The sequence below is a fragment of the Myxine glutinosa genome, chromosome 14, assembly GCF_964187855.1.
Source record: "Myxine glutinosa chromosome 14, kmMyxGlut1.1, whole genome shotgun sequence".
NCBI classification, from domain to species: domain Eukaryota; kingdom Metazoa; phylum Chordata; class Myxini; order Myxiniformes; family Myxinidae; genus Myxine; species Myxine glutinosa.
The window spans coordinates 38,271,433-38,298,992 of record NC_136274.1 but is presented as its reverse complement, the minus strand read 5'-3'; the positions used below and the strand labels follow the sequence as shown (position 1 = coordinate 38,298,992).

Sequence of the window (27,560 nt, the reverse complement as noted above, 5' to 3'; positions counted from 1 at the left end):
TTCCGAGTCTCCAAAAATATAACCATCTTTCCAAGTCCCCAAGGTAAAACCACAATTTTCAGAAATATTGGGGGTTTCCGTGATAAGTCTCACATAGTATAACTGCGGACCATCAGGGAAAACTTCCCTTTCCCAATTTTTTAGGGTTTCTATGATGTGTCTCACATAGTATAACTGCGGACCATCAGGGAAAACTTCCCTTTCCCAATTTTTTAGGGTTTCTATGATGTGTCTCACATAGTATAACTGCGGACCATCAGGGAGAATTCCCATTTCACAATTTTTTAGGGTTTCTATGATGTGTCTCACATAGTATAACTGCGGACCATCAGGGAGAACTCTCCTTGCCCAATTTTTTAGGGTTTCTATGATGTGTCTCACATAGTATAACTGCGGACCATCAGGGAGAACTCTCCTTGCCCAATTTTTTAGGGTTTCTATGATGTGTCTCACATAGTATAACTGCGGACCATCAGGGAGAACTCTCCTTGCCCAATTTTTTAGGGTTTCTATGATGTGTCTCACATAGTATAACTGCGAGTCACATAGTCTCACATAGTACTATATCACATAGTATCAGGGAGAACTCTCCTTTCCCAATTTTCAGAAATTTGTGGGTCTCCAATGTATGACTTGTATTCTGGCTCATCAAGGTAGAACTTGTTCAGTGGGTTTTGTTTTGATAACTCACAACAAGTATCATCATGGTAAAACTCTTTTTCAGGATTTTGTGGATCTCCAAGGTATAACTCTTTGGCTGGGTCATCAAGGTAGAACTCGTTCTGGGGGTCTTGGTTGTTCAAAATGTCTTCAAACAAAAAAATAACTTCATCCCAAGTTGTGTTAAAAGCAGAATTTTCATTTCGTATCTCAGATACAATTTCCTGTGAAAGAAAATAACAATGTATTAATTTAATACAATATTTTTTATTTGTATAAATCAAGCTCTATGAATATTAAAATAAACTTTGTTAACTCTTACACGAGTCTCATCTTAAAAAAAAAAAAAAAAAAAAAAAAAAAAAAATTAAATAAATAAATAAATAAATAAACAAACTTACCTCCATTGATAAGAGGTTCGAGTCCAGTTCATCAATCTGAAGGTTGAGTTCTACACAGGTAGTAGGACTCCATGGAATAGCAAAGTTATCCCATTCCATTTCGGCATAGTAGTCCATTCTCAAGTGAAGCAGAAAGCGTGTTTGAAAAAGCCTGTGTGGTCGGTGCCTTTTATAAGGACTGGGTGTGTCTTCGTGTGGAAATTCCCTGGGCGTGTCTTAACTGGAAATGATGTGATGGGAATTCCCTGAAAATGATGTAATGTATTACCTGGAAATGATACAATGCTGAAGAGTTTATAAAGTGGGTGGGACTTAGCAAAAGTGGGAGGAGCTTAGCAAAAGTGGGCGGGGCTTAGTAAAAAGTGGGCGTGGCTTAACAAAAAGTGGGCGGGGCTTAGTAAAAAATGGGCGTGGTTTACCAAAAAAGTGGGCGGAGCTTACCAAAAAATGGTATGTGGCACTGGAGGCACTCAAACAAGAACATTGAGGGAGGTTTACCATTTTATCTTAGCTCAGTTAAAATATCTTAATAAAGAACCAAACTCAAACATATTTTTTGTTAATATATTAGATGGTGAAGAGAGTTGTAGGAGAATTAAATTATTTCCCACGCATAAACAAATATTTGTAGGGTCGTTGTTTGAGTGGGTTATATTCACCAGATGATATTAAGAGTAAAAGGTTAAAAGGTCCATGAGGTCAGAAGGATCACAGGTGTTTAAGTGGTCTAATGAATAAGGATAACATGTCAAAAGGTTAGAAGGTTCGTAAAGAACAGGGTGAGAGAAATATAGGTGTTTAGGGGCAATGAGGGAGGGAAAGAATTAATATGGAAGTGAATGGGTCAATGTTTGAGTGGGTCAAAGATTAATCTGCCAGATGATATGTAGAAGAAGGATGATAGGTCTATAAGAGAAAACAAATATTTGTAGTGTTTGAGTGGTCTAATGAACAACATTAAGGATAGGTACTACAGACAAAAGGTTCATAAAGATGAGGGTGGGAGAAATAGAGGTGTTTATGATTTTTGAAAAAGACAAGGGGGTAAATGACATTAGATAGGGATTTCCCATGTTAAACGGAGGTGTCCCAGAAGCAACATTATTACACTACTGCTGGCTTTTCCTTTTTTGTTCCTGAGTACAATGTCCAGACGCAATGCTTTATTTTCTATGTTCACGCTCGATGGAATCATCAGGGTGTACGTTAGCATGACGTCTTCATTTTCAATGATTGCCCTTGGTTCGTTTTTCCGCGTGTGTGTGTGTGTGTGTGTGTGTGTGTGTGTGTGTGTGTGTGTGTGTGTGTGTGCAACACACACAGAAGTGATTGCAATACCATGGGGGATGGGCTAGTAATAATAACAGATAATAAACATAACAAATAAACCTTCACTCTATATAATTGTTGGAACAGTAGAATTAGCTAAGTTTAATGCTTTGGCAATATGGAGAAATAGGAAGGACAGCCTTACTGAAACCTGAGTAAAAGATATACACTTCTTTTTTTTAAATAAGAATCTCTAATGTCTTAGTGTATGGGATCCGATCCTCAAATGTGAATACAGAATTTGATTATATACTTTAATTATCCCGTGAGAGGTCACCGTGTTTCCAAGGCAAGGTGCGTTTGAATCGACTGAAACAAAAGGGCAACTTAAGAACACAGCGATGTGACAGAGGGTTGACCAAGATGGCTCAACGCCATTTTGGTAAGGCTTTTTTTTTTTCTGTGATGAGCAGCATGTTTTAACACACAAAAAACACAGTTTTCATTCATGCACTCTCTTTGGAGTTCAATAAGTATGCATGCAAAGTTTGGGGCCGCTAGGTTTCATGGTTTTAGAGTTAAGGAGGTGAAACATGCGTTTGTCTGTCACCCGTTTAGGGCAGCCGCTTTCCGTACTGCGTTTGAAAACCGCTGATTGGTTATTTTGCATTTTCATTTCATTTTTCTTGATGTGATATAGTCACTAGTCACTTTATTGTCCCTTCCAGCAATCTTGAAAATCAATATGAACATCTGTATTAAAGTAGATTTAATACAGATCTTCATGGGAGCAACACAATTCAAAATAGATTTATCTTGCCCTCATTTTAGACAAATCCAACCTCCACCACCAGATGTTGCACCACCATGCGGTATAAGTCGTTCAGAGCTCTAACTCTCAGTGAAACCAAGAGTGCAACACAATTAACGTTTTTAAAGTCCATGAAATAACTTAAATTGATAGACTAAGTTAATATTTCCTTGTCACAGGAACAGGTGCTTTTGCAGGCCATACTATTATTCGAGAAGTGTCCGTTTTTTTGTTTTTTTTTACTTCAATGCACTCCTAAACCACTGAACAGAATGAGTTAAAAACTGCTGGTTGAACTGGTAGGGTGCATGGGAAGGTTATACATGGTAAAGCAACCCATAGTCTCGATCGTTCAGGGTAGGGGGTGACACCAATTCTCTCTAGTAAATATATATGGCATAGTGCTGCCCCCGGTGGGTTATTACGAGTCGCACTAAAATATGACGGACTTCTGCGCTATTGATTATTAATATGACAAGGTGTGATAATCTCGAAACATTTTAGAAACACCTGCAGCGTTGTTGTAAATATATATTGGAGATGAGAAAACACAAGAATATTTATTCCTGGATAAAATAAATAAAATAAAGTAACTACACATATGAATAGAAACCAAAAGAGAGTTAAAAAAAAAAGAAGAAAAACAAACAACCCTTTGCGAGGTTCAACAGCGACATTTGAGAAATGATTAACAAAACCTTCAGAGAGAGAATGGAGAAAAAGAAAGCACTTACCCATAATCCTACGAGCAGCACCAACACGAAATAGCAAACAATCACAGCGATGTCTGCAGGGTTGCCAATGTAGTTTATGGTGGTCTGTGGAGTTGTAATTGGGGGGACTTCAGTTGTTGTGCTCATGGTGGACAGCCGGCCTTAGCAGAGCAGAAAAGAAACCAGCCTGCCAGGATTAACTCCAACCCAGGTGAAAATGCACGAGGGTGGGGTTAACGTTAGGATTGGAGGTACAAAGGAATGCTGTATTAAGCATGCCATTCTCAAAAGATCACACATACAAAAAACAACAACTGAAAGAACAACAAACTATGTGCGGATTGTGGGCATCCATTTCACAATGAATGAGTCATCTCATTGGCCAGTTTAAACCTCCCTATGTTCTTCATTAGGGCTGGCAGGATGGCCTAGAGGTACATGCACTCACCTGAAAGCCATCTAGCCAGGTTACAATCCCAATTCCTGCCCCAAGTACTGCCTCAAAGGCAATGGCAAACAAGCTAGTATAACCCTTTCCAAAAAAATGCTTCGGCAGCGCCCACACTCAGTAACAGAGTATGGTTCATCAGAATCAGAATCTTCTTCATAACCCGAGTGAAGTGGGCGCTTTCAGCCGAGTACACCAGTGGAATGCCATTACAATTGAAGACCATAGAATTATAACCAGGCTAAGTCACTTTTTTTTTGTCCCCGTTTTTCACGTTTTTCACGTTTTTCAAAATATTTTGCACGTTTTTCTCGAAATGACTAAAATGTGACTGAGCCTGGTTATAATTCTATGGTCTTCAATTGTAAACGTTTGGCAACAAAACATCTGATAAACTAATACTGAGTTTTTGGTTTACCAAAATGTTTTTGGCCTGGCCTCGATGAGGACGACATAGTCTGTGCCTGGAGCCTTCTACATTAAGACACATGAAAGCCTGCTTGGAGTTTGCGAAAAAGCACCGAAAGGACTCTCAGACTGTGAGAAACAAGACTCTGTGGGCTTTCATGTGTCTTTCACTGAGGAGAGGCTTCCGTCTGGCCACTCTGCCATAAAGCCCCGATCGGTGGAGTGTTGCAGTGATGGTTGTCCTTCTGGAAGTTTCTCCCATCTCCACACAGGATCTCTGGAGCTCAGCCAGTGACCATCGGGTTCTTGGTCACCTCTCTTACCAAGGCCCTTCTCCCCCGATTGCTCAGTTTGGCCGGGCGGCCAGCTCTAGGAAGAGTCCTGGTTGTTCCAAACTTCTTCCATTTAAGAATTATGGAGGCCGCTGTGCTCTTGGGAACCTTCAATGCAGCAGAAATTTTTTGTAGGCTTCCCCAAATCTGTGCCTCGACACAATCCTGTCTCTGAGCTCTGCAGGCAGTTCCTTTGACCTCATGGCTTGGTTTTTGCTCTGATATGCATTGTCAGCTGTGAGACCTTATATAGACAGGTGTGTGCCTTTCAAAATCATGTCCAATCAATAGAATTTACCACAGGTGGACTCCAATCAAGGTGTGGAAACATCTCAAAGATGATCAAGAGAAATGGGAGGCACCTGAGCTAAATTTAAAGTGTCATAGCAAAGGGTATGAATACTTATGTAAATGTGATATTGCAGTTTTTTATTTTTAATAAATTTGCAAAACTTTCTAAAATCCTGTTTTCTCCTTGTCATTATGGGGTATTGAGTGCAGATTGATGTGGGAAAAATGAATTTAAACGATTTCAGCAGAAGGCTGCAACATAACAAAATGTGAAAAAAGTGAAGGGGTCTGAATACTTTCTGAATGCACTGTATATATATATATATAATTATATATATATAAGATATATATATATATATATATATATATATATATATATATATATATTAGGGTGGTCCTCAAATGTAAACATTAACTTTTCTAAAGTGCTTTTCCATTTTTTTATTACACCTGTAGAGAGAGAGAACAAATTGGGTAAAATTTCATTTCATTTTGAAAACTTTTACCACTGTCACATGGCCCCTGCTAATCTGCTAATCAGCACTATACAGAAAGTATTTCGGTTTGTTTCAGTTATGATGGCGAGTGCAAGTACTTCAAGAAGAGCAACCAGAAAAAAGAACCATGTGTGGCTGATAGGCTGCCATATTGAAAAACTACCAGAAACTCGGCTCCCATCTTGGCAAGAGATTCTGCTGCGATACTTTAAGCTACATCATGCTGAGAAATTGGACATAAGCAGTGCCGCAACAACTGTTGTTCGTGAGACATTATGCACTTGGGAGAAAGCACGGATCCCCACTGCAGATGTGCGGAATATCATTGCAAAACTAGAGAGAAAAGTAGAACAATACAGATCCATCCTGAAAGGAATGAGCCGGCGATCTGTCCCTCAGATAAAGAAAGAAGAGCAGTTTCAAACCGGTCTACGTGACTTATTTGACATTGCTCATGTTGATGTCCTTGATCTGATCAAAATACCAGAGGACCGTGAATTCCTTAAGGCACAACGGGAGCCAGGTCGACGGGGCTTTATGGTTGGTGTTAACAAGGTGCGAGCAGTAAAAGAGGAGCGGACACATCAACGCGACAAGGTGTTGACTGAAAGAGAGCAGCATGAAAAAGAGAAGCAAGCAGCCCGAGAGGAGACTCTTGAGCTAGCATCATCAACAGACAGCAGTGCTGAAGCCAGTGATCATGACGACTCTGCTGTTCTATCTGCTTCAAAGAGGCAGAGCCGAAAGCGTGCAAGTAGCATTGTTACACCGGACCTAACAGCAGCTCTCGACCGCACCAAGGTTAGCGATCGATCAGCTGTTCACATCTTGTCAGCAGCAGCCTCTGCTCTGGGACACGACCCTTCAGAGTTGGCCATCAACCGCACATCGATCAGGAAATCCAGGCGGATCCAACGGAAGACAATTGCAGGTGACATCCAGGCATCCTATGCTCCAAACACAAGTCTGGTGGTTCATTGGGATGGCAAGCTCCTTCCAGACGATGGGACTAAAAAAGTTGATCGCCTTCCTGTCATTGTCAGTGACCCAGAAGGAACTGGAAAGCTTCTGGGTGTGCCAAAGCTGCCAGCAGGAACTGGACTAGCAACAGCTGCTGCTGTTATGCAATGCCTCGAAGAATGGCATTTGCAAGACATGGTGGCAGGTATGAGCTTTGACACGACAGCCAGCAACACTGGTTCAGCACTTGGTGCGTGCACTATTTTGCAGCAAAAGCTTGGACGACCACTATTACATTTTGCATGCCGGCATCACATTCTGGAACTAGTGGTAGAGGCAGCAATGGCAGCATTCAAACCATTTCTTGGTCCATCAAAAGGACCTGAGATAGCAGTCTTCAAGCGTTTCCAGTCAAACTGGAATTCCATTGACCAAAGCAAGTTTAAGCCAATGATGCCTGATGACCTGGACTCTGTAGTTTCAGGTATATTTTTAAGTTGCAAAGAAGATGTCGTTTCATTCTGCATCCAGAAACTGGAATCGGGCCAACTACGAGATGACTACCGTGAACTTCTTGAGTTGACTATTATTCTGTTTGGTGAGTGTCCTCCGAGAGGATTCAGGTTCATGCAGCCAGGAGCCATGCATCGGGCAAGATGGATGGCCCGTGTGATTTATGGAATCAAGATCTACTTGTTTCGTGATCAGTTTCGACTGACCCCAAAGGAACTCACTGGCATAAAGCGTTTTACAGCATTTGTTGGAGCAGTGTATACCAAAGCCTGGTTCAGCGCTCCATCTGCCATTGGTGCTCCCGCTGGAGACCTAGCTCTCTTAAAAGCACTCATTTTCTATCCTGATTCAGTGATTGCCGAAGCCACCAGCAAAAAGCTTTCCAATCACTTGTGGTACCTCAGCGAAGAACTGGCAGGACTTGCTCTGTTTGACGATAGTGTTGAGCTTGATGTCAAGCGAATGATAGTAGCTGCTCTTAAAGAAGAATGCCAAGAGAATCCTCAACCACAGGTACATGTGGATCTTACAGCAAAAGAAGCCATCGCTGCCAAGACTGTTGCAGATTTTGTTACTTCTGCCTCACTGCGAATTTTTACTGCATTCAAAGTCAATACTGACTTCCTAGAAAAGGACCCTGGTGAGTGGGCCGATGACCCATCATTTCAGTCATCACAGCAAGTCTTGCGCGGTATTGCCACTGTCAACGACTTTGCAGAACGTGGTGTAGCATTAATACAGGACTACAATCAAGTCTTGACAAAGGATGAACAGCAGCGCCAGGACCTGTTGCAAGTTGTTGAGTGGCATCGCCATCAGTTCCCGACGCAAAGAAGATAAGGAGGAAATAATTTACCACAGAACTTATTAATGAGGAATCAATGGTCTGGAGGACTCTTACTCTGTGTGTTTATGATGATTGTCATATATTCTTACTGATTTGGGATTACATCTGAGTGTTAGTTTATTTAAAACAATTTTGTGTGTCGATACTGAAACATTGTAATTTTCAACCCATGTGTGACAGTAGTAAATAAAGTCGTATAGAAACCATCTTTGGCACATTTCATTTTTTCACAATAAGGAACAATTTTAGCAACAAGCACCTGAAAAAAGTCCAATTTTTTTTTTGGTGTACATTTGAGGACCACCCTAATATATATATATATATATATATATATATATATATATATATGTAGGGAGCTGTTATTCCCCTCCCCCTTTGTTAATTCTTGCTGCTCTACCAATTACCAAGTATAACCAATTATATGTTTTGTTTTGACTGATTGCTGTGTTCTTTTAAAATACTTAGTCCTTTCTTGTGCATTGAGGATGTGTAATACCCTAATAAGGAGTTCTGTGCTTGTGAGCTCTTGCCCTGTGTTGGCATAATCTCTTGTTCCCCTTTTTGGCCTTGGTTGCAGCTGCTATCTCTCAGCCTCCCACATGACTTTGCCAATATCCTGTAGGCTGACACATTTATGAGTGTCCACTCCCTTTGTACTTCCCCAACCAAGGTCTCTATACAGAAAGTTGTAAACATGTTGCCACATATTGCTGACCATCTCCTTATCTGAGCTAGCCCATGAGTGGCCTTGGATGAACTTCCTTTAACTAACTGAACAACAGGATGGGACTATGGTGGGAGGACCAATGAGCCCATTCTTTCTCTGTATCTTGTGAGCTAAAACCACACCCTATATTCTTTATATATAGCAAGTTTAAATCGAATTATTTCAGAGCATCTTGTTGTAGTGTTGGTCATTTTGTGTGAGCCTCCTGCGACATCCTGCTTTCCGCAAGCTTGTGTAACGAGTTCTAATAAATATATCCGTTGCTCCTTTCTCTGAGTCTTCTGAGTCCCAAGTTCTAAGTCCCATTCCGACAAGTGGTGGCAGCGGTGGGATCAGTCTGTGCAGTCCGGGACGCGGTCCCAGGCAAGTGAGTGGTGAGACCAGCTGGCAATTGATCCGGGTCAGGTGAGATGTGGTTTTCTTTTGTTTTTTCTTTATAGCCTGGGGGTCAGCCCAAATTGTAACCCACTCTCTTGCTCGGGTGCCGTTTGTTCCGTTCCCTGCTCGAACCTGATCCACGAACCTAAATTTAAATACGGACCGCTTGGGTCCCGGAGCAACTGACTGTTTATGGACTCGTCAGGGTAACGTTACGTTAGGGGAAGTGCCCCATGTTGGGCGCCTGAGGGTAAGGGGTAATAGATCTCTGGGTAGTGAGGGTAAGGATAAGGGCGGCGTCCCGATCCGAGGCCTACCCGGGAGACGTTGGAATTATAAGTAAGGATAGAAGTATTAAACGGGCGTAGGACGCCAGGAGAGTACAGTAAGGATAGGTTAGACGGCTGTGTAGGCGGGCGAGCCTCTCAGGAGAGTAGGTAGACGGCCGTACCTCGCGAGGCGGGCGAACCTCACGGGTACAAGGCTACGTCGGTAAACTAAATTTTCCTAGGATGGGGAACAGGATGGGTAATAAGACTGTAAAGGCAGGTGAACCTCTCAGAAATACCCCAGCATTTTTCATGTTTCGGAGGTATGGCTATGATGCTGCGAGACCAGGGAAGTCATGGGTTGCGCTGACTAAGGATCTAGGTGAACCGTGGCCCGAAGGAGGGTCTTTTGCGCTGGAAAAATTGGACGTGTTGTATGGGGCTTTAGAAAAGTTAGAACAGGACACGAAACACTTCCCGCCTGACTATTGGAAAGTCTTTAGTTGGTGGAAGGAAGAAGCGATGAAGCGACACGCAAGGTCGGTACAGGCCAGTTTGGCCGGTGAGGTATCAAAACTCAAGAGCCTGAGGAAACAGGCGAATAAAAAGCAGGATGAAGCGATTAAAGAATTAGAGAGGCAGGCCAACGCGCAACTGATGCCGCTCGTTGAAAAACCAGACCCCGCGGTAGGGGAGGTAGTAACCAATCTACCCTCCCCAGCCCCAGACCTAAGCCCTGTCCCGGGGTTTCAGGCACCACCTATCCTTTCTGCGCTCCCGCCACCACCTCCCTGCAACCCCGCTACCATCGCGCCCCAGTTACCCCAGGGGCCGACACCCCACGGCACGAAGGTCGTTACTCCCCAGAACCATCCGAGCCAGGGAAGTCCGTTTGCACAGCTCGGGGCTAATGGGATAGATAACGGGACCGACATCGCAGGGTTCCCGCCACCGATAGGACAGGATGGGTTATACCCTTCACTGGTAGGCTGTAATGGGAACGAGACCTCACAAACTACCCCATTGGAATGTCAGGAAATAACAGGAAGAAAAACATTGTGCCCCTTACAAGTTATTGGAGTTAATGCTCAAGGTCAGGGGGTTCGAGAAAGGGTACCATGGAAAGAATCCACTTTAACGGTAATGCGGGAAAGGGTTCAACATTTGCTTATCGAGGACCCACGACAGATAGTGCCAACCATGTCGAATTGGGTTTTAGTTGGCGAGTGCGACTATCGAGACATAACCCATATGGGAGTATCCGTGCTCCCACCCAAGGTATGGGATAGGGCTAGACAAAGAGCACAGTGGCCGATGAACGATCCAAGGGCAGCAGGAGCGGGCCAGATAACACCAGCACAATGGGAGGACCTGAAGGTCCGGCTGCTAGATGCCATCGAGCTGGCGCTGTTGCCAGCAGGAGGTCCGGATTGGGGAAAAATCCGGGCCATAAAACAAAAGACAGGAGAATCAATTGGAGATTACCGGGAAAGGTTGGAAAAGGCCATCGCGCGCTGGGGAGGACTGGGTCCGATGCAGCTGGGAGGGCTACCCCAACCATTGGTAAATCAATATCTAATCGAGGGGCTTCGGCCGGCATTAAAGAAACAGGTACAGTCCGTCCTCTTCGGCTGGAAGGGAATGACAACCAACGAGTTATGCGACAAGCTGGAACAATGCCCGGGCTCCTCCTTAGAGGAGAAGAAGGATATTAAGGAGGAAATATTGCAAATGTTTGTCCAGGAGAAACGGGCTCAATTTAATCAAAATAAAAAGGGGGATCAGAGTCAGAGCCACATACGCGAACAGTGCCAGAAGTGGGGGCCTGTCCGAGGTTATGAGGACCATGGGAGGGGGTGTTTGCCTTTCTATAGGGGCCAATTCCCCAACGGAGAGTGGATCCACCACGAAAGCAACGACTGCGACGGTTGTACTGACCAAGACCTTGGACTAATTAATATGGACGAGATAAAACAACACTGGACAATACCACCCCCTCTTCCTCCTCCTCCTCAAAACCCTCAAACTTGGACCGTACCAGGGCCCCCTCCCCAAATTTGGTACCCACCAAGACCCCTTCTCCAAACCCCTGGACCACCCCCCAATAGTGGGATGCAGAATGGACCAAGGGGGAACTGGGCCCCACCTCGGGGTCCGCCGCAATGGCATCCAGTAAACCAGTCACAGTGGGGGCCGCCAGACCACCGGCTGGGTGGAAGGGGCGCTGTAGAGGGACGACCTATGCCCTCCGCACCACCGGTTCCGCAGGAACCGTGCTTTTATTGCAAGCAAATGGGACACTGGAGACGTGATTGCCCAAGTGCTCGTAAAGGGTTTCCGCCCCAACACAATAGAGGGGCCTATTGACGGGACGCTGGCGGGTCACGCAAGGAGTGTCCTCTTTTGACCATGACACCTGCAGAGGAACCGACCTTGACGTTGGAAGTGGAGGGACGACAATTAGAATTTCTCATCGATACGGGCGCGACTCGCAGCACAATTAACAAGGGGCAATTGCCATCTTTGCGCCCCACGGTGAGGAACGTTCAAATACTGGGCGTTTCGGGCTTACCCCAAGCGCTTCCTATTGCGGAGGAAGTGCGAGTAACATGCGGCCCGCTGGAAGCTAAACATGCTTTCTTGATGACCACTACCGCCCCGACAAATTTGTTGGGACGGGACTTACTGTGCCGATTGGGCTGTCAAATCTCATGTACAGAGGAGGGAGTCTTCGTAGACGTCGCGGAATCTAAACGCGACTTGTTAATGATGGCATTGTCTCGGCCCGGCCCCACCGCGTATTGGTGGCGCTTGGATGAAGGGGCTCTGGCTACTTGGACGCATATCATAGATAATGTGTGTTTGGACAGTCCAGTTCTGCGAGATTGGCTACAACTGCACCAAATTTCGATAAAAAACTTAAAGGATAATCCACCCCATTGCACTGCGTATTATGATGCAAAGGGCGAGGACGAGAATTATCGAGAGAAGGTTAAGGAAAAGCTGGGCGAGCGCACGCCTCTACATTTATCACGGATATGGATCGGCCGTGAGGGGATAGGTATCGAGGCAGTCCTAACCTCGAGTCAGCGTGCGTTGACCCAATACCCCGAAGGAGCGGCCGCCCATGTTACCCTTACTACTGCCAAGGGGTGGCCACCGGAAAGTGTAGGTTGGATGGTGGGGCGGTTACGAGAAGTTCCCTTACAAGGTTATCGGTGTAAAAGGGGCCGCTGGACTTTGAAACGGCTCAAAAATGGTGAAGGGTTCTCAATTGACATTAAGACACAATGGAGGGATGGAGTGTTCGAAGAAGCAGAGTTGCCCCCTAAGGGCACCTATGCCATGAGGGCAGTGCTAACGGACCCGGGTGAGTCAGATTACCTCCTAGCGGAGGTGCCAGACAATTTATGGCCTCAGAGCGATGATGAGGTTGGACGGATGCGAGACGCCGAACCTCTAGTGATATCAGTGCAGCCGGGGATGCGCTTGCCAAACGTAAAACAGTATAAGCTACGACCTGAGGCCGACGTAGGCATAGCACCAGTAATTCAATCCCTGGCGGAACAGAAAATTATCGTGGAAACTAACAGCCCGTGTAATACACCAATTTTGCCAGTAAAAAAGCCGACGAAAGACAAATGGAGGTTTGTACAGGATTTAAGGGAGGTGAACAAGGTGATACAGGGCATACACCCACTAGTTCCAAATGGAGAAACCCTTATGATGTCAATCCCGCCGGACGCAACATACTTCACAGTTATCGACCTTTGTTCTGCGTTTTTCTCTGTGCCCATCGCGGCTGAGTCACAATACTTGTTCGCTTTCACCCATAGGGGGCGACAGTATACTTGGACAGTACTACCTCAGGGGTTTTCAGATAGCCCCACTCTGTTTTCCCGGGCGCTGCACCGCGACCTGGCGGATGTGGAATTGACGGGAGGGTCAGTGTTGTTGCAATACGTTGACGATTTGTTGATTTGCTCCCCTTCTAAGGAGGCGTGCGAAATGGATTCCATGGCCCTATTAAAGGCCTTGGCGGCCAAAGGCCACAAAGTAGGCAGACCAAAACTTCAATTTGTGCGGAAAGTTGTAACTTACTTGGGACACGCCATTTCGCACGGAAAACGAGAATTGGATGCTGGACGGGTGACCGCTATCATGGAGTTGCCTCGCCCACGCTCGCAACGGCAAATGCTGCGCTTCCTAGGTATGACGGGATACTGCCGCACTTGGATACTTGATTTTGCGCTGCTGGCTAAGCCACTGTACGAGGCGACCAAATCAAACGCCCCGGACGAATTGGTATGGACGGATGAATTGAGGCGATGTTTCGACGGGCTGAAAAAGGCGTTGGTCACGGCACCGTCATTAGGACTCCCGGATTATGCGAAACCATTTACCCTTTACACTCACGCCGTGGGAGGTTTTGCCCAGTCAGTTTTGACACAGACCCATGGGGATAAGGAGCGGCCGGTGGCCTACTTTAGTAAAAAGTTAGACCCGGTCGAACGAGGGTTTCCGGTGTGCCTGCAAGCCGTGGCAGCGGCCAGGTACGCAGTAGAAAGAACAGCGGACATCGTTATGGGACACCCAGTAATGCTACGGGTACCGCATTGCGTCACTTCGCTGTTGTTACAGCGAAGCACACAGCATTTGTCTAACACTAGATTAATGCAATACGAATCCGCACTGATCACTGCAGCCAACATCACGATCGAACGTTGCACGACACTCAACCCAGCCTCACTGATGCCCACCCCTGAGGAGGGCGAACCCCATGTGTGCGCCGACGTTGTGCAGCTAGTCTCCACGGTGCGATCGGATTTAAAGGACAATCCCCTAGAATACCCCGACTGTACATATTATGTCGATGGATCAGCTAGGCGCGCATGGGACGGGTCCCTGTTGTCTGGGTACGCCGTGTGCTCGGATAGCGAAACGGTGGAAAGCGGGCATCTTCCACCTACATTTTCCGCACAGCAGGCGGAGCTGTGCGCCTTGACCAGAGCGTGCAGCTTGGCGGAAGGCCTTGCTGTCAACATTTACACTGATTCGGCCTACGCTCACGGCGTAGTCCACGATAAAGGGGCCATCTGGAAGATGAGAGGTTTTCTCACATCTGCCGGTTCAGTGATAAAGAATGGCGCGTTGGTAGAAGGGCTCCTCCGAAGCATTTTACTTCCCCGCGCTATCGCGGTAATTAAATGTCGTGGCCACCAAAGGGCGGATACTGACGTTGCCCGGGGCAATGCAAGGGCGGACGAGGCGGCAGGAAAAGCCGCCAACCAACAGATAGAATGCAACATGCCAATGGTAACACGAGCAAAGGCGACATCTGCACAGATTGCTGACATACCGACTGTGGGACCACCCGCCACACCAACTAAGGACGATATCATAAATTTGCAGAACGCTGCACCGACGGACGAACACGAGGACTGGCTCAAGCGAGGGGCGATACGCCTTGGGCCAGGAGAAATATGGACCCTTGATGGGAAACCTATAGCACCCCAGGCCTTACTGCCTTGGCTGGCACGCATGGCACATCAGAATGGTCATGTGTGCCAGAGGGGGGTGATGGGACAGATAAACTACACTTGGGCGGCGCCAGGACTGTCACGGATTGTATCCGAAGTGTGCCGATCGTGCGTGGTCTGCCAGCAACACAATAGAGCGGCGCCGCCGAGACATGCACATGACGGGGGACGGCCCCAGCCAAGTGGGCCGTTCGCAACTATCGAGTTCGATTTTACAGAATTGGAACCAAGCATGTCGTTTCGCTATGTGTTGGTAATCGTAGATACGTTCACCAAATGGGTCGAAGCCTACCCATGCGTCAAGTCCGATGCCCCGACAGTAGCGAAGCGCCTAGTGCAGGATTTTATGTGCAGATTTGGCATCCCCCAGATAATTTCGTCAGATCAAGGGGGCCATTTCACGGCGCAGGTGGTTAAGGGCATCCTGAAGGCGTTGGGCGTTAAACAGTCCTTCCATTGCGTTTACCACCCACAGTCATCGGGACTTGTGGAACGAACGAATAAGACTTTAAAGAATAAACTAGCGAAACTTTGCGCAGACACAGGCTTGAGGTGGCCGGAGGCTCTCCCGCTTGCATTGATGAGCATCCGTTCCACCCCGGGTCGCACTACGGGCCTTTCCCCCCACGAAATATTAATGGGACGACCTATGAGCTTGCCCGTTTCAGCACCAATGGACATGTCCACCCTTGCTTTACCGGTGATGGATGACATGCTTTTGAGATTTTGCATAGGCTTGTCCAATGTGGCACGCAGCATCCATGCTCGAGTACAAGAGGCGCTGCCTGAACCAATAGGCCACGCCATCCACGACTTCCAAGCCGGCGACTGGGTGCTCGTAAAGCACTTCACCCGCAAGGCTGCTTTGGAGCCACGGTGGAAGGGACCATTCCAGGTGCTACTGGTCACACCGACGGCAGTCTTCTGCGAGGGTAAACCTTCGTGGATCCACGCCACCCATTGTAAGTTGTCCATTCCCGCACCACAAGCCACACAAGACACCGCACCTCACATTGCTGAAGACAATGCACCGTCTAGGGCACTACAGTCTCCTAAGGGCGGCGATGACGGTCATGGTGATGGGAATTCTGGGTAGCTGCCTCAAACCCCCTGCCAAAGATAGGCTCTTGAATTTCGAGCTATCGAGAAAGGACCTCCCCAAGTACCCAGGACACGACAACTATTCAGCGTTTCCCCTCTACCCCGTCAAGTATATAACGGCTCGCTGGGGAGACAAAGTAGCGGTGAATTGCTGTAACTTGGAAACACGCTTTAAGTGGTTATCTGTAAGATGGGTGGAAGCTATAGTGGTACACAATAAGACACCACAGGCACGCATGACAAGACCACGCCTAGTCCTGACTAAGGTTAGGAAAGTGGAAAATGGAACATACACTGGGGACATAAGCAGTCGATATGCCCCAGGATATCGATGGGGCAAGGGCATCGAGAATACTACCCTCTTATTGCAGTATACCCCCATTGGCCCGGATACAACAATGATACTTGAATGTGGAATATGGCCCCCTCGCACGCTAATCCCAAATGGAACTGAACCCTACTTCCGACCTAGTTGCGCCTCCTACGTCATTAAAACCCCGCCTGCCCAGGAAGTAAGAAGGAAGCCAGAGGAGAACACATACTGGAAGGTCGCACGGCATATGGCCACCGTACAGAATAGGACACGGTGTTGGATGTGTATGCACCTTCCCCGCACCAGCACAGCAGGAATACCAATGGTAGTGTTACCCCTATCGCTCAATGATTTGTGTTCGAAGCCACTAGACACCAAATGCATTAGTACAACCCTGACAAGCCAAGGTTCTGACGGAACCGCGTGTAAACGAGTTTTTCAGTACTCCCCCCCCCATCGAGTCCCGACACTTTGAGGAACGTCCGGCGCCGGTTTGGGTCAAGCCGGCGAGGGGGGCCCTCTGCTTAGAAGGAAAGGGCCAAATAATGGTAGGCAAATCCGTGTGTAGAGATACCCTCCTCGCGGACCCTAGGGAAGGGAAACACAGGCTGTTAGTGAATGTTACAAGTTCGCCCTTACATAACCTCACACACCTCCAGTTGGCATGGGAAGGGGAAAACGGGACAAACACTATCCAAGACCTTCGCACTTGCATGACCACTCATTTAGTGGCTCCACACGGGACCATGTTTGTATGCGGGAACAAAGCTTACCCGTATTTACCTGATAATTGGGGAGGAATTTGCTATTTAGGATCAGTTTTCCCAGAAATGGAAATGCGACAACACTTGCATAATACCCCTGCACTCATAAGGACACAACGAAGCACCTATTGGCACGACGACGGCACCACCACCTTACACGGCGCTGATTGGGAGAAAGCCATTAGTTTCTTCTTCCCATGGGCTGGGACGGTCATGAGCAGTTACCGCATTGACAAAATTGCGTTAATCTTAGAACAGGTGGCCAACGACACCGCTACAGCACATGACGAAATGTTGGACACGGTTGTCCACCTGCGTACAATGGTTATGCAAAATAGGGTTGCATTAGATATGCTACTGGCAGAACGAGGAGGGGTATGTGGGATAATTGAGGGTAGATGTTGTACTTTTATTCCCGATCCTTCACAGGGGGTCAGTGCTGCTATTATAAGGTTAAGGGAAAGTGCTCATATACTGACAAAGGATCGAATGGATCGGGAAGCCTCCCACCAGTGGCTTACTGACTGGTTCAAAGGATGGACAGGGACGATAGTAAAGTGGATATTGACCGCCTTGGCAATAATCCTTGGAATCGTGGTCTGTTGTGTACTAATCAAGGCTTTAGTCCTTGCGTGTGTGAGAAAGTTTACCACAGGATGGACACTGAAGACGACAACAGAAAAGGCCATGGTGTTGATCGATAAGCTGACCGTGGGTCCCGATGACACACCGGCCGTCGACGTGACTGCAGATTGTGGATCCTGGAACGACGACCCGAACGAGGCACTGGGCCGCGACAATGAGATCTCCGCTTCCGAAGATTGTTCTTCCATTGTTGATATTACCGATAATGATTTTGATTACACAGTTGCGGACCTCAGAGCATTTCAGGCTGCCAGTACACCGATTACTCTGGACCCCAACATGTCGCATGCAGACGCCAACGAGTTCCTAAGGGAGTCCTCTCGTTTTTTCTCGATGTGTAAGGCTATGACTGTTGCTGGCCGCCTACGCTGCAGGCCTACGCCACCTGAGAATAATGTTACTGATGATGATGTGGGCCACTTGCAAGGGTCCCTGACTGATGATTATGTCTCAATGCAGGCTTTGCCTCTTTATGTTTCACGAGCTCACCTTTATGTCTCACAAGCTCACAGTGAGTCAAACGTCACTGACCCAATCCTGGCTTTGGACCCAACTGCAAACCCAAGCCTGGATGGTGAGGAACTCAACATTGGAGATACTCTGAGTTCCGAATCTGATTGTTTTGAAGATTCGTCCATGGATGACGGCGGTGGAAGCAGCATCGCCTCGGACGACCTCGACTTTGACCCAAAGGAAGTTTCTCTCCCTCCTTTGGACCGTTATGCTTTGTTTTTTGGCCATAGGTTTAATCCACCTGATACTGATGACATTGTGTCTTCCCCAGATCACCAGCATATAAGAGACCTCATGAACATGAATATCGATTGAGCGCTGAAGATCTACAAGGATTTCACCTGGGGAAGCTTGGGCGAGCTCCAGTCGGGGGGGAGTCCTGGCTGCACCTCTGTGCACCAAGGGTGGGTCGGGAGATCCTCCTGGGTGTGGACCCCGGCTGAACCAGAGGTCTTCGTTGTGGATCTAACACGCTATTCGATCTTCATGCCTCTACGGTCTCACATCATACACCCATTTACACCTGACTTACATCATACACCCACATACACCCACATACCCGCGGATCATCCTGCTGAGTGCTATGTGTGGTACTTTGGGTGCGGGACATGCTCACTGGGCTGTTTTCGCGTGGTATGTTTAGTGACACTGCCTATTTCACTACTCTTGGAGGATTTTACATGCCATTTGATCACCCTGTCTTTACGGACTACATTGCATACTCACATACAGACGCGAATCATCCTGCTGGGTGCGATGTGTGGTACTTTGGGTACGGGACATGCCCACTGGGCTGCCTTCGCGTGATATATTGAATGACTTTCCTGATTTGTTTTGTTTCTGCTTGGTTTGAAATAAAGGCCTTTGATTGGCTCGTAGATAACGTTGTATCTTAGATCCAAAAGGGCGGTATGTAGGGAGCTGTTATTCCCCTCCCCCTTTGTTAATTCTTGCTGCTCTACCAATTACCAAGTATAACCAATTATATGTTTTGTTTTGACTGATTGCTGTGTTCTTTTAAAATACTTAGTCCTTTCTTGTGCATTGAGGATGTGTAATACCCTAATAAGGAGTTCTGTGCTTGTGAGCTCTTGCCCTGTGTTGGCATAATCTCTTGTTCCCCTTTTTGGCCTTGGTTGCAGCTGCTATCTCTCAGCCTCCCACATGACTTTGCCAATATCCTGTAGGCTGACACATTTATGAGTGTCCACTCCCTTTGTACTTCCCCAACCAAGGTCTCTATACAGAAAGTTGTAAACATGTTGCCACATATTGCTGACCATCTCCTTATCTGAGCTAGCCCATGAGTGGCCTTGGATGAACTTCCTTTAACTAACTGAACAACAGGATGGGACTATGGTGGGAGGACCAATGAGCCCATTCTTTCTCTGTATCTTGTGAGCTAAAACCACACCCTATATTCTTTATATATAGCAAGTTTAAATCGAATTATTTCAGAGCATCTTGTTGTAGTGTTGGTCATTTTGTGTGAGCCTCCTGCGACATCCTGCTTTCCGCAAGCTTGTGTAACGAGTTCTAATAAATATATCCGTTGCTCCTTTCTCTGAGTCTTCTGAGTCCCAAGTTCTAAGTCCCATTCCGACATATATACATATATATATATATATATATATATATATATACACACTACATGACCAAAAGTATGTGGACACCCGAACATCACACGTCTCATTCCAAATTCATGGGAATTAATAACACATTGAACATGAAAACATGCACAGACACATAAAACATGCAATGAAGGGAGCAAGAGACAAGAGGGGGATAGAAAGGGAAGCACACAAGTACAACAACAGAAAAGAACAGGGACGTCGATAGATCTGTGGAAGGGGTAGGGCTGGGGGAGGAGGGAGGTGTACACGGTATAAAGTAGATGAACACTTCTAGGTATTTCAGGAAAGGAGTTGGGGATTTAAAGCGGCGGATTTGTGGTGTTTTAATGGGGGTAGAAAACATCAAGGTTTTGGATGGGGGGAGATAAGAAATGGTGTTGAACAGCTGTTTTAAAGACCGGGAGGGAGGAGATGGATTGAAGAGAGTGTGGGAGCTTGGTTCAGAGGCGGGAGAAAAGGGGAATGAAAGAGTGAAGGTGAGCAGAGAGTCTTGATTTTGGCAGTTTCACCAGAAGAGGGTTGCAGGCAGATCTTGTGTGTCCTGCAGGAATATTTGGGGACTTTGCTGCTACAACAGCCTCCACTCTTCTGAGAAGGCTTTCCACTCGATGTTAAAATATTGCTGCGGGGATTTGCCTCCATTCAGCCACAAGAGCATTAGTGAGGTCGGGCACTGATGTTGGGTGATTCGGCCTGGCTCGCAGTCGGCGTTCCAATTCATCCCAAAGGTGTTTGATGGGGGTTGAGGTCAGGGCTCTGTGCAGGCCAGTCAAGTTCTTCCACACCGATCTCGACAAACCATTTCTGTATGTACCTCACTTTGTTCACGGGGGCATTGTCATGATGAAACAGGAAAGGACCTTCCCAAAACTGTTGCCACAAAGTTGGAAGCACACAATCATCTGGAATGGCATTGTATGCTGTAGCGTTAAGATTTCCCTTCACTGGAACTAAGAGGCCGAGCCCGAACCATGAAAAACAGCCCCAGGCCATTATTCCTCCTCCACCAAACTTTACAGTTGGCACTATGGATTCGGGCCGGTAGCGTTCTCCTGGCATCCGCCAAACCATCGAGTCCTGCTCTAATTATACCCTTGGAAGGCAATGGCAAACAACCTAGTACAACCCTTGCCAGGCAACTAAAGAGACAACACTGACGCTCTGCAACAGACAGAATCCGAATATAATGTTGTGGATTCCACCAGAAGCCATGCATGGCTTTAGGTTGTCTGCCTGTGCCTGTGACATCACAAGTAATGCTTTGGCATTCATGTGATGAGTTGAACGAACTTATTTATAAGTCATGTTTTCCCAGTTTGAATGGAATTTTTTCCCGTTCCCACTTCCTTCTTGCCAACAATGAGTGTAATGTTATCTATTGTAATCAGAACGCACAGCAACTCAGCAAAGGTACATTCATACCGATTACAGAGCCCTGAACAAGATAACACAACAACAAGAACAACTGACAAACGGAAATTTCATCATTCTCACCTCATTCATGATCAAACCAAACTTTACAAAATTCACACAATGACACAACGTTTTGAACTTTAAAGAACCACAGACACAGAAAATCATGTTTAGTTAAATTAATAGATATGGCTTCACTTAACACGTAATCGTTGTTCTTCTTTTGAAAAAATATCTTGGAAGGAATCTTTTAATGCTTTTGGGTGTCCTTTTACACTCGATTGAGTCAAGTTCACGGCGGTTTGATTTTCCACGTGACCTGCTACGTCATCGCGAAGTTCGTTTTGAATTTTGATGCGGGTTGTTATTATATATATATATATATATACTAGAATATCAGACCCGTCACTTCACTGACGGAAATACCAATCTTTGCTGCGATGGCTAATCTATGGGGGAAGAAAACAAAAAGGATTCCTGGGAGATCCTGCTCTCCGTGCAGGGATAACCAACGGCTCACGTGTTGGCATTTGCAGTTTTGACACGCTGTTGCATAACAATGGCAGCCCACACGCAGGCTCTCCAGCTGAAACGTTTAATGGCGTCTCCTTCCTCACTCCTCACAACAGCTCGTACACGTCACCACCGGTTACGCCTCATCCTTTCCGGTTCATCATGCATTCAATAATATTCATGTAATTCCTAATACCACATACGTGTGTCCATGTACCCATAAAAAAAATTGGATCACAAATACTCCCGGTAGTTACCCGAATCCACCGTAGTTGGATTTATTGAAATCTGTTAATCCGTTCTCAAGTTATAACACGACAAACAGACAAACAGACAGACAGATAGACAGACAGACAGACACGGCTCCTTTTATAATATATTGTTACGTTTGTGGGGGGTAGGCAATACCTTAGTCCAGGCAGAATTGCATAGGTTGTGTGATCCGACTGTCGTGAAGAAGAAGAAACCCTCATGTATCATAAGTAGGGATCCAGTAGACCATATGTCGTGGAAGAGCATATCTTCGTTCCCATAATGAGGGGTGGGTTTATGTTAATTAGTTAGGGATTAATGGTAAATACCCTGTATGTAATGGCCTCTGTTATTTTTCCTCTGTTCCTTATGACATCAGCAGCACACACACCTAGCCTGGAAATCGTGCATTTACCACACTAAATAAAAACCAACCAGAAGCAGGACTTTGAGCACTACCGCTGATAACAATGAACTGGTGAGCACACATGCACAGGAGGCCATGCCCCGAAGAGCAGTGATTGGTCCGGAATTTGGTTCAAGTAAGGACTGCTTAGATGGCACTCGCCGATAGAAGCGGACACGGAGACGTCGTGAGATGACGTCAGAGCCTTGAGTATGAAGGTACGCTCTGCCGGACATTTTATCTCTCCTCTCCTCTCTTCTTCGTCCTCATGAGTCCTGGCCTCAATAACGAACGGTCGTGTCCGGACATTTTCCTCTTCTTCTTGGCTTGTGGTTTCTCTCTCGGCTTGCTCTGATTTTCGGGATTCGACGGCGAGTGGTTCATATCGCTTTTGCGCTGGGAGACGTGGGTGCTGGTGTGGAGCAGACGGTGAGTGGACGAGCACGGCCTGCTCGCTTTGAGCTCGGCAGCTGGAAGAGCGAGCTGCGCGCCAAGGTCGTTCCCACGCACAGACTTCACACAAATATGCTTGTTCACACCAACGAGCATCTTTTCGCGCGCAAGGACGCCCGACCCTGGACGATTCCTGACAAGGTTCAAGAGCTGATTAGAGCTAAGTACCACACAAACACATATTTATTATCACAGTTATTTTCCCCATTGTTTGTATTTGAGTCTGTATGGGGGCGCTACAGTTCGGACTTTATTTTATTGTGCATCATTTGGTTACCAGCATTTCTTCAATAAAGCCAGTATTTTTGTACATTTTCATTCTGTGTCGTTGAGTTGATTGGTTATCCAGGTGCGAAGACGCCAGATGGAAGCCGTCCAGGTGATCGTTATCCTCCTTTCCCTTGCGTGTTAAAGAATACCGTCATTTTTTGAATTGAACGCCTTCGAGTAAAGCTCGTTTGGTCATCCGTGTCAACCTGCGGTGTGCACTACAGGGTAGTCACATGACAACTGGTGTCAGGAGTGGATTCGGACTTGACGGGCACTCGGGGTTGAGACGATCTTCGCTTTGATTACGTCACACAGATGACGTCATGACAAACACCATTTTTAGGGGTGGTACCCGGCGGGTTTTTAACTGTACCACCTAAAAATATATTAGAATTTAAAACCACGTTCAGTTCTTTGTTTTTACTTTCAAATCAATGTACTCACGTCAGAAAAAAAAATATATATATTGTTGCGGGTCTTGAGCCGTCGACGTACAGAGGGGGGTTAAACCCTTTTCCCCCTCGGGCCTTCGAGTCCACGAGGCCGCTACCCACTTTACACTCGTGGGGCGGATTGCGGAGCAATTCCAGCCGCCACCCCCATAGCGAGCGTGCGGAAGGGTCTCTGGTCAAATTCCCAAGTACCTTCTATACACACGCCGCCACGAAGACGGGGGCTGAACCTCGCACGAGTCACGCTAGTCTGATACGCCCGAGCGGTTTGCGTGTCACGTGACTCGTGCCGTTAATGATTATGAACCCCATTGAGCGGTTTTATTGCGTACAATGTGAGGCCAATGGTGGGAAAAGACGTGAACGGCCAAATGGAAGCAAAGAACACAGGTTTATTTATAAATGTACAATGGTCAAGGCAAGGAAGAGACACAGGGTAGAAACTTAACGTCCTTAACTTGGTTTCCCAGACAAGGGCCCTCTCACTCACGCGGGGAAAGGAAGGAAGAAGGAGGACGCACTCAAAGCGCGGCCGTTGGTGCCGTTCGCCCCGGTCAGCTCGCTGGGCGTGTCCCTTGAGATGTTCGCGGCACGTGCAGGGAGCCCAGGCAGGGAGACAATTGGAGTCTCGGGCCCCGGGAGAGACCGTTCTGCGAAAGCGCTTAATACAGGGGCAGAGAGCAGGGGCAGAACGCAGACTACAGAGAGAGTTTGTGCTTCCGACCACAGAGCGCAGACAGACAGAGAGCTGGGAGCTTGGCCACAGAGAGAGAGTTCGTGCTTCGGAGTCCTGGGCTAGAGAGCGAGTTCGGGGATCCGGACCGGGTTTTATAGCCCCTCCCAGAGTCCCACCCGAATGTTCCAAGCACCTCCCCTGGCCGCCGTCGCTGGCCACTCCCCTTTAGCTCCCATTGGCTGCTTGCCGCTTACTGGCCACTCCCCTTTAGCTCCTCCCTCGGGCCTCCCAGACTTGTTCCAGGCCCTAGCACATGGCATTACAGCCCAATGAGGCCTACACTTACTGGCCTGCATCAACGCATACTAACACAGGAAAGGAGACTATACTTAACATTGAATAAGAAATAACTGAACTAAGCGAGGCTACATGTTGTGGTGCAACTAAGAGGGGGTTTACCTTTATTCCAAAACTGCAACAATATATACAGTCATGTGAAAAAGTATGTACACCCCGTGTAAAGTTTTGACTTTTTCAACATATTTCAACATACAGCTATTTGATCTTCATTTCAACAATATTGATAGATAAAGGTGATATAATATAACAAATATCATGAAACATTTACATTTTGTAGTCCATTGTATAATTTAAATAAACAAAAATGCAAATTTCGCATGTGAAAAAGGTAAGTACACCCCTACATTTATCACTACTTCAAATACCTAAAATTAGAATTTCAGGTGCACCAGCTCAGGCGCAAATGATTAGAACATTGTCAGAGAGGATCTTGGAGGAACCTGTCTTATTTAAACCTCAGACATTTAGTTTGGTTTGCTCTTTGTTGTTGAAGTGTGCGGCATCACCATGCCTAGATCAAAAGAGCTCTCTGAGGCCTTCAGAAAGAAGGTTATAGATGCCTTCGAGTCTGGGAAGGGATTTAAAAAGATCTCCAAACAATTTGAAATCAATCATTCGACTGTCCGGAAGATCATCTACAAGTGGAGAAGATTCCAAACAACTGCCAACTTGTTCAGGACAGGCCGCCCCAGCAAGTTCAGCCCGAGAGCAGACCGCAAGATGCTGAAAGAAGTCTCGAAGAACCCCAGAAAGTCATCAGGGGACCTACAGGTAGCTTTTGCCACTGTTGATGTCAAAGTGCACGAGTCTACCATTAGAAAGAGGCTGCACAACTTAGATCTACATGGGAGGTGTGCCAGGAGGAAGCCTTTGCTTTCCAGAAAGAACATCAGGGTAAGACTAAAGTTTGCCAATGTACACCTAAGCAAAAACCAGCACCTCTGGAACAATGTGCTCTGGACAGATGAGTCAAAGGTAGAGCTATTTGGCCACAGTACCAGAAGGCGAAAACCAAAGACAGCATTTGACCACAAGAACCTGACACCAACTGTGAAGCATGGTGGTGGAAATTAAACAAGAATGTATCAATTGGATGCAGGTTTATTAGCAACAACGATGAACAATCAATCTGCAAGACAAAGAAAGCGATGGTAGATATTAGAATAAGATAATAGATACAGAATATGCAAATAACAATGCGCAGTATTAGACAAGATGAGAACGCAATAGAGAACAGCACCATACAAGAGTTGTCTATCTCCCTTTCCCAAAAACGTTCAATTGTGACACAGAATAGAACGAAAACTGGAGACCGAGAAAAAGGATCACATGAGTTTATAATTGATATTCTTCTGAATTGAATCGGGCTGGTGGTTTTATAATTCGCTTCGGGCGGCCCGTCACCACCCGATCAATCGTCGGAGTCCTCTGAGGGCAGTTCGTAATTTCCTGGTCCATTGTGGGAGTCTTCGGTGGGTGGTTCACTATCGCCCTGTCTGACGCCAGAGTCCCCTCCAGCTGGTCCATCATCACCCGAACCGTCAAGGGGGCAGAAATAGGCACTGACTGTGGAGGTGTGGCGGTGGTCTGCACATGTGGTTGGTTAGCGACTCTCGCGCGTGGTGTCATCGCGGTGGTGGAGCGGAGTGTCTGTGATGGTAAGCCCGGCGCAATGACATGTTGGGGTTCACCCTTCTGGGGAGTGGTAACAGGATTGAGACAGACTCTTGGAGCGGCGATGGGTTGGGTACCAGACATTAAGTATTTCGGTACGATTGGCATAACACTTGGCATAACGCTTGGCAGCATGCCACTTTTGCCAGTCGTAGTGGGAGTTGTCATGCTGAAAGGCGTAAAACGTCGCAGGAACTTACGATTCCGGAGAGTGATTCTTCCGGAGCCATCCACCTTGACAACGTATTGATCGAATTGTTTTACCTCAATCACGGTTCCGGTCCGGTCCCATTTTCGTGGTTCCAGGCCGGTCTGGTTCTGGATCCGGACATGGTCCCCGACGGCCAGTGGAGGTAGTTTTGTCGTGTGTTCAGAGAGTCTTTCGATCTCCCTGGCATGCCGAATGCGCAAAGCTTCCTCACGATTGTTGCGTGTTTCCCGCCAGGTGTCCGATGGCAAGTATCTGCCTGGGATGATGGGTATGAAGTCCTTGACTGGCCTCTTGAAGATGATCATGGCTGGAGACAACCTAGTGTCCTGATCCGGTGCATTCCGGTACTGGAGTATTGCACGTTGGAACCGATCAGTGTCTAGTTCACCATTGGAACCAGTGTTATCGGTGATCATTCTTTTTGATGTTTTGACTGCGATCTCGGCACGACAGTTGCTGTGTGGGAAGGCAGTGGATGACAACCGATGGTTAACGCCCCACCGACGCAAGAAGTCTTGGGTGTCATGTGCCGTGAATTCTGGCCCACCGTCAGATGCCAATTCGTCGGGGATACCATAAGTGGCGAAGTTCGACCGCAGACATTTCACTAGGCCTTGTGCCCCGCCAGTTGTTAGCTGAATGATTGGCCAATTAGAGTAACGATCAACGGTGACCAAATAACTCCGACCCTTGTGATGAAAGTAATCTGAACAAACGTACTGGAAAGGGTAGGCAGGTTCAGCTGAGGCTGTAGGTGGAGCGCTTGGTTGCGATGGGGCCATCCGATTGCAGTGTGAGCAGCAATTGCGCATCTCATGAATCTGGGGAGTGATTCCAGGCCAAAAG

General features: G+C 46.9%; 1 protein-coding gene across 1 annotated transcript in view; it reads right to left on the bottom strand.

Moving 5' to 3' along the window:
- Positions 1–4,050, bottom strand: part of LOC144888768 (sodium/glucose cotransporter 1-like) — an 83,401-nt gene extending 79,351 nt beyond the window's left edge. Inside the window, exon 1 of the mRNA XM_078767961.1 lies at positions 3,876–4,050. Within this exon, the coding sequence (XP_078624087.1) occupies positions 3,876–4,001 (126 nt within the window). The 5' untranslated portion in view covers positions 4,002–4,050. The remainder of the gene's footprint in view (positions 1–3,875) is intronic.
- Between the last annotated feature and the right edge of the window lie 23,510 nt (positions 4,051–27,560).